Raw genomic sequence first — 14,490 nt, forward strand, 5'->3', positions numbered from 1 at the left:
ATTGTAATGTTGAGTATTTTTCTTGGGCTGTAGTCTGTCATCCCGGAGTTTCTCCCAAACCTTATCGGAGGAGGCCAGACCAGAGCATGGCTGCCAGGCAAAAACAGCCCCCCCACCCCCCCAAATTATATGGCAGTCAATGGTATTCTAGGTTTACATTGCTAGTTGTTGGATGTAGCTATTATGGAGCTTCCTTGCAGAGTTGTCAGGGACTTTTCAGCTGTAACTACAATTATAACAGTGATGGGGGTGGTTTGTTTATAATTATTAGTGGCTCTGCTCCAGTTCCAGATTTTTATTGGAGTGAACTCATTTTCGTGTCAAACCACTATTACCATTCAGTTGGTGCCCTTGTGTGTAACCTGTAGAAGATGAAGGTCTAACAAGAAGTGTGTAGGTCCTCTTGTGAGTGTGTGAGAAGTAATTCAATTCAATTCAATTTTATTTATATAGCGCCAAATCACAACAAAAGTCGCCTCAAGGTGCTTCATAGATACAGAGACAACCCCAACAATCATATGACCCCCTATGAGCAAGCACTTTGGCAACAGTGGGAAGGAAAAACTCCCTTTTAACAGGAAGAAACCTCCGGCAGAACCAGGCTCAGGGAGGGGCGGGGCCATCTGCTGCGACCGGTTGGGGTGAGAGAAGGAAGACAGGATAAAGACATGCTGTGGAAGAGAGACAGAGGTTAATAACAGATATGATTCAATGCAGAGAGGTCTGTTAATACATAGTGAGTGAGAAAGGTGACTGGAAAGGAAAAACTCAATGCATCATGGGAATCCCCGGCAGCCTACGTCTATTGCAGCATAACTAAGGGAGGATTCAGGATCACCTGGTCCAGCCCTAACTATATGCTTTAGTTAGGGCTGGACCAGGTGGACCAATGTTAGTTAAGTAACATTTCCAAGATATAGGCTGAGCCCCTCGGAAGCAAACAGGGATCTGAACAGGGAGTTTTCGTGAAACGGCTTTTCAACTGATGTCCACGCTGTTCGTTTGTTAACAAAAGAAAAGTCTATTTATGGTACATCTCACATTAATCAGCCACGTGTCATTGGAAAAACATAGACTGATATCAGTGATGTTGTGTATCACTGCATTCAAAGACTATGTGTAGATAGATATCTAAGCTTCAAATGCCTATATATATTTACTCAAAATTATTGTTTCATATTATAAAAGGTGAAGAATCTTTTTTTTAGTGAACGTCTTTAACCAAGTGTCTGTTTTCTCAGTAAACACACAGTTACAAAACTGGACTTTCAGTTAACACAATAAGCATGTGACACACAAACGCACAGGACTCACAAACATACTGCTGGACCAGTAACACAGCAACGCAAGTCCTTAATGTATTTTTATGTAGAAAACAATTAATGTGAATTTTGTGGTTTTAAAAACAATTATGAAGATAATGCGTGGTGGCATCAGGAAGTAAAATTAGTAAAATGTTTTACAGGAATGTAGTCGAGCAAGACTCGGCTCACTCATACTTGTTTTCTTTGAAAGCTTGCTGCCTTCTAACGCCAAGACAAGCTAGACAGCAGCTGCAGTCAGTCAAAGGTATCCTCAAACTCAGCATTGTGACGTATAAAGTGCAGTAGTCCAAACAACATACCAGCAGCTATTCCAGAGTTTTCCCACTCTTGTGAGACGCAAGGACAGTCCTGATGTCCTCTTATTTGTTACCTGTATGTGTTTTGAGAGTATATTAAATTGTCACTATGGTCTCCCGAGAGGAGCCTTTGATAAGAACAAGTAAAATGTCACAACTGCATCTCAAATGTTTTGGCTTGGCATCAAATCAATACAGGTCACAACGCCATCTACAAGCATCATCGTCCACGAGACTCCTGCCTGAGCTCATCTATCAACCTGTCCGACACTATTGCACACAAGACGGAGCTCAGGGCTGATCCCTGATGTAATCCCACCTCCACCTTGAACCCATCTGTCACTTCTACAGCACACGTCACACTGCCCCTCTATTCTCATATTTATTCTGCACCACCTTCACATATTTCACTGCCATGCAGCGAGACTCTTCTGGATCAATTTACTTCATTTTTCATGGCATTGTATATCATTTTCTTTTTGCAAATTTTCTAATCAAATGAATTTTGTGACTATCATTGTGACTTTCCTTGAATGCTCTTTTGACCTTCCTTTGCAGAATGATGGTAGTGCATACTTTAGCACCATCTACTGAGGAGGAAGAGTTTCCTCATGTGCATTTTAAATGTGACATTAAATTTGACCAAATTTACTTTTTCCCTTTTTGTTTAAGGTGGAAATTTGAACTTCTTCAGTTACAAAAATGAAAGTAATTATTTAAAGTTGAAAACTTAGTATATTTTAACATTTAACACATGCTTAAAGGTTGGGAAGCAGGAGGATTTGCCGTTTCCCTTTCTTTTTAATTTAGGTTTTAATGAATTCATAGAGCTCAATGGAAGTCATGTCAAGCTGTTAAAATCCGAATAGCAGCAAATTTTTAATGCGAGCTCTTTGTGGAGGTATCTACAATCCTTCCAGGTGTTTGTTTATTAATTCATAGCAATATTTAAATGTCCGTAAAACATAATTACACTAAGTTTTTAATTCTCTTTAAGCTAATTGAAGTAAGAATAAAAAAGGAATGTAAAAAGGCAACAATAACTTTTACGGGTTTTTTGTAATTAAAGAATTTTACATTTCCCAGAAGCCTCTTTGTCTTTACTTTTTATCATTTCTGAGAACACAACAAGTAATTGCAAGTATGTGCATATGTTAAAGTATTGTTCTGTAATTATTCTTTTTTAAAAGCAACTAATTATAAGTAAAATGATCTTTAAAATGAACACACCGAAAGCTACAAGGACAACTCAGGTTTTCACAACATGTTTCAGGCTTTGCGGGAACCGGGACGGAGTGAGCACTCTTCGCGTTCTCTCGCTCTCACTCGGTCGGTAACCAAGCCGAGGCTTCCCTGCTTTTGCCATGACAACAAAGAAACGATCCCGGTACATTCCCTGTTGTTTGGCCCCTGGTCACTAGGTAACAGCAACGCGAATCCAAGAAAAAACATCCGGAAAAGATCCCCGATTGTTCTTCTGTTCGTTTAAACGAAGAATACCAGAAGACGCTTCTTTACGCATCAGAATTCCTGAGTGACAAATCCACTAAAAGACATGACGACGCATTCTCTTCCTTTTTTAGAGAACAGTCCTGGTCAAAAACTCCAGGTGGGAAATGGAGTAAACAACATTTTTGTGACACAGTCGCAGGACAGCAGGTAGGCCCGTGGTTTTGAGGAGCAGCAAGTTAGTCTGATGTCCCCATTCATACATGCCTTTACTGTCTTAGACTGTTACTGACAGTTTTCTCTTCACACACAGAAGGGAAGATGATGCCAATCACATACCAGTTTTAAAAGTGGTAAGATTTGTGCCTTCACAGAAAATAGTCTCACTTCCACGGGTTCTATTTCTTCTATTTCCTGCTTTATACCTTTAATTCTATTTGATTTTACTTCTCCTTTTAAACCACTTGGTAACTTTTCTTTTGAGGCATTTTTCATAAATGCACCCTGCAAAGGTTTCAGTATTAAAGCATCTGAGTCGTTCTGGTTGTGTGTGTGTGTGTGTGTGTGTGTGTGTGTGTGTGTGTGTGTGTGTGTGTGTAGCCTTCGAGCAGAGTCTTGGAGGCAGGAGTGACTACTTTGCAAAAGACCCTGGTTCTGAAGAAACAGGCAGAGCTGGATGAGGTGGAGAAGCGACTTGCACTTAAACGGCTGGATTTTAAAGCCTGCATGGAGGCCCTTGCTCAGCGAAGGTCTGAACTTGAAATAAAACTACAAGAGGTGAGCTGAGACCACCTTAAATGAGAAGCAGTAGTAGTTATCCATCATCTGAAAGAGACTGTCCTAATGTGGCTGGCTTTTATCTTTTCTTTTCATGCAGACTAAAGAAAAAGTAGGGAAATTTGAGAAGTTCGTAGCTGAGAATGAAGCAAAGCAACGCAGAGCGTTAAAGAGCTGTGAAGCTTCACGGGTGCAAAACATTTTTAAAAAGCAGCAGATAAAAGATTTGACAGAACAGCTTAAAGGATTCAGAGACAGGTGAGACCTTGAAATGTTGTTTTTCATTTAAAGATTTCTTTCATGAAGTTGTTTTTTAAGCCCGGCTTTGCCATGGTTTAATTTGCAGGAGGCAAGTTTTAAAGGAGAGAGTGGCAAAATACAAAATCTATGAGGATTATTTGATAAAAACACGAGATTATCTCCCCAGCAGTAAGTTCAAATGCTCATTATTGAGCCTTCAAATGAACTTGCTTTGTTTAGCCTGTTGAGTAAAGCACACAGTCCGTTTCAGATTACCTCGATGACGGGTCTGAATCTCTAGTCATGCCCATCATTCGGCGTCATGAGACCTTATCCATCACACACCAGGAGCTGCTGCAACGTTTGCAACGTATGGAGGCGGAGGTGGAGGAAGGCCAGCGGCAGCTGCAGAATATGAAGGAGGAACACAGCGTAAAGAAACTGGTCAGATATACAAATACGGATGTTAGATGTATCATGTCTTCATAGCAGTACTGTAGTTTATAGCGGTTGATGTGTTTTTGTATGTATTGCAGATGGCCAATAAAGAGCTGTCTGAACTGCAGAGTGAGTTAGAGACCCTCAAAGAGAAGAACAAGCAGGCAGAGGTTAACTTGCAGATGGAGCAAGACTTATCCAGAGAGAAGGTATGCCTTCCAGATTAGCTGGATGTGACCCTGCTCATTAATCTTGGGAACTTTGGATCAAATAATGTCATGTGTGCCCTTCATGTTTCAGGTTACAGAAGTGGGAAGACTGCTTATGGCCATCAGCAACCTTGCAGAACAGTGTTACCTACCAGAATACGGACCGCTGGAAAAGATGAACGCGCTGACAATGATGGACATGGTGAAGGTATTTACGTGCAGGATGAGATGATTGTTAGGGTCCATTTTTAGTTTACCCAAATCTTGACTGACCATTTCTTTCAGGAGTACATTCTGGACAAGGTAGACACGGAGAGGAGAGCGAGGAGGATGATGGAGTTGGGGAGTTTGATGACAAGCACAACCGCTGCGGCAAACAAAAGAGAGAGGGGGTCAATGAGAAGCTTTGGAAGTAAAACACAAATCAAAAGTTCAAGTAAAGTCAGCAGGAGTAGTGAGACATTTGGTTGATGTTGTAGTTTGAGTATTCATCACAGTGTTGTCTCTTATGGTTTGTTGAGAGTGGAGGTTCGTTCTTGAGGTGGGAAGAAGCATTTGCTACCACTTCGTAGCAAATGAAGTGTTACCAAAACCTTGAGAAAAAAAAAGCTTGTAGGAGAACATAATGTTTTTTTTTCATTATTTGCCTTTATAACATTTGTTCAGTGTTTAAAAAATGTGTGCACCAACCTTTGCACTTAAGACGTCATAGACAAGGAAATGAAAACGTAGCTGTTTGAAATGAGATCCTCATGTTTAACAGGTCATCCGAAGTTGTAAATTTGGATTTGGGCACATTGTATTGTGAATGTTGCTTTTATTTAAAAAAAAATAAATAAAGTGGTCATAATCAAATTATGTAAATGCTCACTCAATCAACAGCAATCCACCACCTTTGCATCATGCAAAACACCAAAAACAAGCAGCCAATAAAATCTCCTTTGACCCTATTGCCTCACATTTCCCACGTTTCAGAGTTAAAACCTGTGATGCCACGACATTAATGTAAAAAGCTATAGTTTCTTGTTACTTTGGTGATTCGGATTGCTTACCCAAACCTATGACTGGGTGCCCCGAAAGCTTTATTGTAAGCACCCCACCAGCACGATGCATGAAAGATAGTATATGAACAATAAAAAACAATTTACACAAAGTACATTTTTAATACAAATATGATCCTATTTAGCAGATAAAAGCCTGATTCAGTACTTTCATGAGAAACTGAAGACATGGCTCGCACGCTATAAAAACCCCGATCTGGCCCTTTAACACAAGCACGTGGTTTCCGCAAACATCCGGTTTTTAGAAAGTAGGAACGAAAAGGCAACAATGTTTTGACACGCGTATTTCTTAACTGTCGTTACGGGTTTTTTATATTGTTTCCAGGTTGTTGAAATATGAAGGTACGTCACACAGTCAGGTAACTCTTGAAACTGCGGGGTTTTTTTTCCAGGTAGTAAAACTGCTTGTTCGTCCACAGATGGAGGATGGCAGCTTGGTTTCATGTAGAGAGGACATTTCTTCGCTGTTCCCTGCGCAAATGCTGAGTGCCAAACAGCAAGTAGGCTATTTCGAAAAGGGGCTGAGGTTGATGTAGTGCAGGTGGTCACGGTCACCCCTCATAACGACTGTAGAATAACCGGACCTGTTGTCCTTTCTCAGGATCTGAGCAGCCAGTTTTCCGCCGTAAGAAAAGTTTGCGGCGACGGCAACTGCTTCTACAGAGCTTTCTGCTTCGCATACTTGGAGTCAGTCCTACACAGTGCCAGGGATTTGCAGAGGTCAGATTTAATTACTGCTGTCACTAATATCACCTGATTGAACAGCGTTGATTTGATAAGGGTGGTGCTTGTCTCGCCCCTCTCAATGTTAGGTTCAAGGACAAGATAATCCAGGGCAGCGCAATTTTGGTCTCTGCAGGATTTGAGGAGGATTTCTTCAGGCACCACCTGGACACGGTAAATGCACTCATATTTTTGTTTTTCTTCCAACAAGTTATTAGCATCTCCTCAGACCTCATTAGTAAAATAATGGGGGGGGGGGGGGAATGGCACTTTGTAGCCTGTGAGCTTTGACTTGCCGTTTGATGTGTATGTAGTACATGCATCGAACAAATGATAACTGTGTGTGTGTGTGTGTGTGTGTGTGTGTGTGTGTGTGTGTGTGTAAAAATATCCTAGTCATTAGACCAGGGGTCCCCAATCCCAGTCCACGAGGGCCTGCAGGTTTTAGATGCGTCCTTGATCCATCACAGCTGATTTAAATGGATAAATTACCTTCTCAACATGTCCTGAAGTTCTCCAGAGGCCTGGTAATGAACTAATCATGTGATTCAGGTGTGTTGACCCAGGGTGAGAGCTAAAACCTGCAGGACACCGGCCCTCAGGGACTGGGATTGGGGACCCCTGCATTAGACAGATGTCTGCTTCTCAACTACTTTTGTACTGATTGGACCATTTGCTTTGCGTCTACAATTTCAACTGCAACACTGTACAAAGATTTTGAATCACCCCTTATTTCCTTACATTTTCCTGGGAAAACGGATGCAGCATTTTACTGAAATGTGCAAAGTAATTGTAATGTAGACTAAGGTTAAAAAAAAAAAAAAAAAAAAAAAAAAAAAAAGTTTGTGCAGTGAGCTTTAAAAGTCAATATTTGGTATGACTACATTTTATTTAACACAGCCTGAACACTCAGGCAGCTCTCTTGCCATTTCTTAAGTCTTCATGGATAGTTCCTCAGGCTTTTCGGAGGACATCCAAAGCCCCCAGGTAGACCTTCCATGGTTTAGATGGCTATAAAACATTGTTTAATTAATCACACTATAAGACCTGTTGCCACTATTTTATTCTGCTGGAACCAAAATGGTGGCAGCAGGCTTAGGAAGTCTGAGTATGTATATCAACCTAATTCAGAATCTGGCCATCTGGATGTATATCTCTCTGTATTACACACCAGTTTGTTCTGATTTTAAAAACACAGTATTACTCCTGCGCTTCACCAGTTTGGCATCCTGCTAGACCTGTGTAGTTATTTTAAAAAGGTGCAGAAAATGACTCTTGAATGAAATCTTACAGGCACCATATTTTCTGTAAAAAAAGCAAAGTCTAATTGTTCCTCTTTCTGTTGAAGGTTCTTCAGGTTGTTGAGCAAAGCCAAGCAGATGTAATTTCACTATTCAGGCTCTTCAATGAGCATACTACCTCCGACAGTGTTGTGCAGTATCTCAGGCTGCTCACTTCAGCACACCTGCAAAACAATGCAGACTTCTTCCGCAACTTTGTGGAAGCACCTGATCTACATGTCTACTGTCATGAAGTTGGTATCGGCGTTGCTGCCATATACTGCATAAAGAACCTCTGAATTATTTAAAGTGGATAACTTGAAGGATTTTGATTAAAATCTCTTCTCTTCGTTAAGGAAGTGGAGGCTATGGCGATGGAGTGTGATCATGTGGACATCTCGGCTCTAGCTCAGGCTCTGGACATCTCCATCCACATCGTCTCTATGGAAGGCGACGGACAACAGCTGGCTCACCACATCATTCCAGAAAATGGGGACCCATCCCTGCATCTCCTCTACCACACATCTCATTACGATATTCTCTACCCTCGGGCACAACTATGACCAACGAAACTGCTCGAATCAGGAATATTGACTCCGGTTGAATAAATTCCAACTGTGCTTGAAGACACTTACAAAATTAGATTTTTATAAAATCTTGCAGTTTACAGGAATCCATCATCTGGGGATGAGCATCTGTTGCACAATGTGCACTAAACATTTAGAGACTTTAAAATGCTGTTTACTTTTTTTACCCTTTTTATAAATTGTGTCATTTGAAGTTTTTTAATAAACCTCTCAAACAAGTCATTTTGCCTTCTGCTTCTGTTTTTTCTGCCGTGGATGGATACTCGTCTCTGGTTTCTTCTGTGTTGAAACCCTGGTTAGGGCACTCTCCATCCCAGCAAGGGGCATTTGGGGCAGGGGGAGCTTTCCCATTTGAGTAGGATACTTGGTCTTCATTACATTCTTGAAAATGGGCAGTGAAATCAAACGCTTCAACTCCTTTTTCATCCCCTTCACCATCCTCTGCTGCTCTCTGTCTGCATCCTCATCATTTGCATTGCCTGTGGAAATGTGTGGACTTAATTTTCTGCATTGAAACTTTATTTTGAAATGCAAACTTGTTTTAAAAAGTGCTGGTTTTACCAAGTAATAAGTCATCATCCAGATCCACCTCCAGGGCTTCTGCTGCTTGCTTGAGCCAGGAGTTGTGGTGTTTCTCCTTGCTGTTGTAGTACTCTACCTTTTCAATTCTCCTGGCTAAGTTTACTCGCTCCTGTGGAAGAACCCAAGTTATATCAGTTAAACCCTTTAACATCAAAAATGGACAGGACCTTATGCTGATGGATCTCACCATGATTGCATCCATGCATCTGGTCTCTATGGGAAATGTGGGAAGCTCTTCGTCCTTTCCAAGACTCTTGCATATCTTTTTGAAGTTCATCATGTCATCTGGGCTTACTAGCAGCATACAGAGGCCCTCTTTAGTCGCTCTTGCTGTTCTCCCACTCCGATGCACGTACGTCTCAGATGTTCTAGGAACCTGGTATGAACAAATCACTTCTTGAGGAACAGTGCTCATTACATTGCTGTAGTTATAAGCCGTTGCCCAACATTCATCTTTTAAGCTGGTTTTTATTGTAAGGTAAAGACCCTCCTATGAGCAAGCATTTGGTGACAAAACTCCCTTTTAACAGGAAGAAACCTCCAGCAGAAAAAGACTGATGTGCAACCATCTGCTGAAACTGGTTGGGGGTGAGGGGAGACAAAAGACACATTGATGAAGAGAGCTAGAGTTTAATAACAAATGATAAATGCACAGTCGTGTATAAACACTGAGTGCATCACGGGAAACCTGCAGGGACTGTTTTGTGGCTAATTGATAACCTCTTATTCATGCTGGAGAATCCTTGGGCAACTGTTTAAGGGGTTACCTGGTAGTGAATAACATGCTGGACATTGGGGATATCCAGGCCTCTTGCTGCCACATCAGTAGTCAGGAGAACACAACTGTGAAGAGAAACAAAAGAAATGGCAATGTCAAAGCTAGGTGCCTTTAAAAAAAATAAGAAATCACTAATGTTTTACAGTAAATACAGCTCAAGACTGCTGCTGATTACAGGAACTACAAAAACCATCAGGACTTGAATGTGTCAAATGTTTAAAATGTGAATACTTTCACAAATTTAAAAAATGGTTTTAAAGTAGACAAAGACAAAACTATTTCAGGCATTTTTGTGCATACTAGACGAATTCCTTACTCCCACAGTTAAAGTTTAGATGTCACCAGTGGCACACAGTTACTGGATAAATGCTGAAGACAACTTGATGTTGCTACTGCAAATGTGAGCACAACTCACTTCTCCCTCTCAGCGAACCTCTCCAGGTTTTTCAGCCGTTGTTTCTGGTGCATGTTGGCATGTAGAGGCAGCGGAGTACAGTCTAGTATAACCAGCAGAGAATTCAGCCTCTTTATACAGTCAATACTGTTGGCAAACACCATGGTGCGCCCAGGATACTGGAGCAGGAAGTAATAGAGGTAGAAGTCCTTCTCATCCTTCTGACAGTGGATTTGAGTCTCAATCAGTGTCTCCACAGTTGCCTCCTTCCTGGTGAGGTCAATGACTTTGGGCTTGGACTTAATCCCCACTTTCTCCATAAGAATTTCCAGCTTGTTCCTCTGGTCCAGATTCTTCTTCTTCTTTTGAAGGAGGCGAGTGGGAAGGCTGTGAACCATCGTCAAAGTGGCAGAGAACACAAAAGTTTGCCTAGTGGGATTGAAGTGTGTCGTATTTAGCATTTCCAGCAAATTCTCCAGCTCGGCAAAATGCCCTCTTTCTACCATGCGATCAGCTTCATCAATGACCAGACACCTGTGTCATAGGAAGAAGAGGAATTAAGAAAGGATAACAAAAATCTAACAAATAGGCCTGCCTGAAAGACCTTTACCACAGAACACAGAATCAGGCTCTTTCACACATGATATGATTTGAGGGTTAAAAGCAGTGTCGGTAATCGGTGAAGGAAAAAAAACAAAAACTTATTGTGATATTTTGTGTGGCGATATTGTATTGATACAGGAACACCAAATATTAATATTTTATTAAATACATTAAAATACTCTGGGAAAACTTTGAAAAGAGGGCTCGATTCACCTGATAGGAGGCACCCTTCCTACTAACAGGTGTAGTCTGATTTGGACTGACTGCAATCACTCTGCAAATAATTGTTATCTAATATATGAAACCAGACAGATAGCCAACATGTTTCCATGAGTCTGAATGAGTCTCTCAATGTGTACAGTTCATCAACTGGCTGCCAGCTGGTTCTATTTTAGTTATATTCCCATAAAAATAGGAAGGTCAATGAGCGCAAGTTAAATGTTAATAGTAAACTAAAGTAAAATAATAAAAAAATAATACTTTAGGAAATAACTTGCAGTTTAAAAAAGGTGATATATTTTATTGGAATACTCAGCATATCACAAAATAATAAAAATCATGATAATATCATATCATAAGTGAAGTACTGTGATAATATTGTATCGATTACCACCTCTAGCAAATAAGTCAGACAGTCTTAAATTAAGACTCACCTGAGCTGCCTGAGGTTGACCAGATGTGGGTGCCTCTCCTTGATCAAATCCCACAAACGCCCCGGAGTTGCTATGATGATCTCTGGCCTGCGTTTCAGCACTCGTCTTTGTTTCTGCTGTGCCATTCCACCCACCACTAAGGCTGTTTTTATATCTGCACAGCAGGAAAACATTAGCTATGCTGACATTTATACATCTCTTACGAGAAAACTTCTATCGTAACACTCTGATGAGCTATGACTTACCTGTGAATTTTGCGACAGCATCAATATGATGTTTGACCTGAACAGCCAGCTCCCTGGTGGGAGTGAGAACCAGTCCTAAGAGGGGCTGACTCTGAGCACCAGCAGGTTTTTCATCAAAATCAAAGTCTGCATTCTTGATTACCCGAACACATCCAAGCTGTTCATCTTCTACGTCGCTGTGTTCATCTTCATCTGAGTCTCCTTGATTCTGATCTTCAGCACCTTCATCGTTTTCTTTAGAAGCCTCCACTCCCTCCTCTTGGTCCTCTTCAGCTGATTTTGTACACTCATCTACAGGTGGTAAGTACAAACTCTCCACCTTTGTGACTGGTTCAGCGTCATCATTAGGTTTTTCTGGGCTATTCTTCCACTCCAGGATGGTATGGATTATGGGAATGCCGAAAGCCAGTGTCTTACCACTTCCTGCAAGTACAACATCCATATTAGCTCCACTTTTAAAAATCTGTGAACAGAACATGACACTATAAACCTATCACTTTTATCTTACCAGTTTCAGCTGCTCCCAGTATATCCATACGATCCCTGATAGCTGGAGGCAAACACAGGGCTTGGATCGGTGTCGGTGAACCAAATCCAAGACTGCTCAGTGCCCTCAGGACAGGTGGGGGGACAAACAGGTCCTTCCACGCACTCATGTCAACATTTTTGTCTTCAGAACCAGAAAGTGCAGCGTTTGTCCAATTTTTTGCCTTCTTGTGTGGGGCCTTTGTCACTTTATCTTGACTGGATTTTTCTTTTTCCAGATCTGATGAAGACTCTGGGTTCGGCTGTTCTTCTGGGACTGTATCCTGCACTGTCTGCTGCCCTTTCCCCTTTTTCTTCTTCTTCCTGCTTCTCTTTGCATCTTTGGGATCAGCAGTGATGGCTGCAGAATCATTTTCATCGGCCTCACCTGCTACCTCATCCTCTCCTCCCTCAGTGGCAGCATTATCCTTCTGCTTTACGTCTTGTGCAGAAATATTTTCCGACTCCGTTGCAATCCCTTTCTTGTTTTTCCTCTTTTTCTTGGCTTTTTTCTTCGCTGGCTCACTTGTGCTCTCCCCCTCTTTGTTCTCAGAGTCTCCTTTCGCTCCAGCCTCCTCGCCGTCACCAGCTTTTCTTTTCTGTGCTTTCTTCTTCTTCTCCCTTTTCAGCTCTTTTGCTGCTTTGGCCGCAGCCTCCTCACTGTTTATTAAACGGTAATCCGTGAGCTCTTCGAAACACACCAGACCCTCCAAGCCCTCCTCGGAGAAGACGCTGGGATCGAGGTCTATGGTTTTCCATTTGCCTTTCATGTCGATGCAACGTTTCGCTGGCTTCCCTAGCCCGGTGGACATGCCTTTGTTTTTCGCCTTCATCTTCTTTGTCTTCATTTTTCTGAAAAAAAGTAAAGGTGTAAAATAAGTGACTTTAGCCGACCTCGTGAAGTTCCTAACGTGTAGTTATTAAAAGCGCACGTGCACCCCACGTTTCTTAATGCCAGCGGACAACTATTAACCGATAATTAACAGAAACTAAGCGTACAAAGTCTCCAGTAAACTACCAGTTGAATTAGTAAGTACTAAAGTCTTACCTCGACTGAGTGTAGGCTCTCTTAGACTTCTGCTACGATTACAACAACGCGAGACACGAGGGCGCAGCCATGACAGTGTTGATCACGTGGTTTGAAAAACTTTATTTAAACAACAGGCGCTGTTTCAATTTCTCTGGTCATTTTTTAAATACGTAACCCCTTATACCGCCTATATAAACGTTTAGAAAAAATTAATAAACGTTTAAATAATAGCCGAGGATGTCAAGGGTTTCAGTTTATCAGCTTTCAGTTCAAGGATAATACGCTGTAATTTCTTAAGGTGTATTGAAGTTTGTGCCGAGGGAGTTGCTTCACTACAGTAGTATTTATTATTCGTAGCAAAGATAATTACAGTTATTTTTTAATGAAGGTTGTACCTGACAAACTAGCATATAATCTAGTACATAAATTAATAAACGCATTTGTGGAAAAGAAAGTTTTCATTGGGCTCTGCCGTCCTGTAAAATAAAATAAAATAAAATAAAATAAAATAAAATAAAATAAAATAACTACACCCTCATGTTTCAGGAGCTTGCGGGACCACCTTTAACGGCGTATAACTGAAGTAATCGTTTTCTGTGTGACTCTCTGGGAGTCTCCCACATCATTGTTTAAGAATTTTAGCCCACGTAGCAAGAGTACTCTTGCTGCAATTCTTGAAGGTTGCAGGCATTCATTTATACACAGCTCTCTTAACGTCCTGCCACAGCATTTCAGTCGAGTTGAGGTCTGGACTTTGACTGGATCACTGAGTCAACATCTTGATTCTTTCCTTTTTCAGCCATTCTGTTGTAGCTTTGCCCAAACCCGCAATGTTCTGTTTCATTACACATTGAAATTTGATCATTTGACTCATTTGCATACAAAGAGTTCACTTATGACTCAATGACCACAAGATCCCAAAAGTCCTTTGATATGATATGTTGTGTTTGGTTTTCACAAAACATGGCGTTGTGCATTGTGCACTTGGGTCTCATCTGTCTAAAGGGGCTCTTATGGTTTTCTCAGATGCAACTTTGAAAACTTTAGCCATGCTGTTTGATTGTACTGTCATGAACATTGTTTAACATGCAAACTGAGACTTTTAGAGTGGGTGGGGTGTGTGTGTGATCAGGTAAATGAAATAAATTTGTCTAGAGTTCCTCTTTTTAAAATTACTGTAAACAAAACCTTTAAGGCAAAAGAAGAATCTTTACATTTACAATTATTATAGTCAACCAGTAGCATCAGTTTAATAACCTGATAAGATGTGCATTATTAGAACGTGGTACTGATGT

The 14,490-nt window shown here is 41.1% G+C and overlaps 3 protein-coding genes across 3 annotated transcripts; 2 read left to right on the forward strand and 1 right to left on the reverse strand.

Moving 5' to 3' along the window:
• The first annotated feature begins 2,962 nt into the window (after positions 1-2,962).
• On the forward strand, positions 2,963-5,874 carry ccdc197 (coiled-coil domain containing 197). The gene is made up of 9 exons (XM_085441295.1): positions 2,963-3,280; positions 3,384-3,423; positions 3,671-3,847; positions 3,948-4,105; positions 4,194-4,276; positions 4,359-4,531; positions 4,624-4,734; positions 4,826-4,942; positions 5,020-5,874. The coding sequence occupies exons 1-9, from the start codon at positions 3,177-3,179 to the stop codon at positions 5,203-5,205; spliced, it is 1,149 nt and encodes a 382-aa protein (XP_085297421.1). The 5' UTR covers positions 2,963-3,176; the 3' UTR covers positions 5,206-5,874.
• A 24-nt stretch (positions 5,875-5,898) lies between these two features.
• LOC146686570 (ubiquitin thioesterase OTUB2-like) lies at positions 5,899-8,607 on the forward strand. Its single transcript, XM_085441297.1, has 6 exons — positions 5,899-6,137; positions 6,215-6,295; positions 6,397-6,515; positions 6,608-6,692; positions 7,867-8,052; positions 8,155-8,607. The coding sequence occupies exons 1-6, from the start codon at positions 6,132-6,134 to the stop codon at positions 8,359-8,361; spliced, it is 684 nt and encodes a 227-aa protein (XP_085297423.1). The 5' UTR covers positions 5,899-6,131; the 3' UTR covers positions 8,362-8,607.
• ddx24 (DEAD (Asp-Glu-Ala-Asp) box helicase 24) lies at positions 8,425-13,290 on the reverse strand. The gene is made up of 9 exons (XM_085441296.1): positions 13,214-13,290; positions 12,149-13,017; positions 11,641-12,063; positions 11,396-11,549; positions 10,161-10,673; positions 9,735-9,810; positions 9,155-9,343; positions 8,947-9,076; positions 8,425-8,864 (listed from the first exon to the last, which is right to left on the reverse strand). Exons 2-9 carry the CDS (start codon positions 13,011-13,013, stop codon positions 8,605-8,607), a joined length of 2,610 nt encoding a protein of 869 aa, XP_085297422.1. The 5' UTR covers positions 13,014-13,017; positions 13,214-13,290; the 3' UTR covers positions 8,425-8,604.
• Between the last annotated feature and the right edge of the window lie 1,200 nt (positions 13,291-14,490).

This window comes from Copadichromis virginalis, linkage group LG19, assembly GCF_057382275.1.
Source record: "Copadichromis virginalis isolate Kocher_CV1m ecotype Utaka linkage group LG19, C_Virginalis_male_GT1.1, whole genome shotgun sequence".
NCBI classification, from domain to species: Eukaryota; Metazoa; Chordata; class Actinopteri; order Cichliformes; family Cichlidae; genus Copadichromis; species Copadichromis virginalis.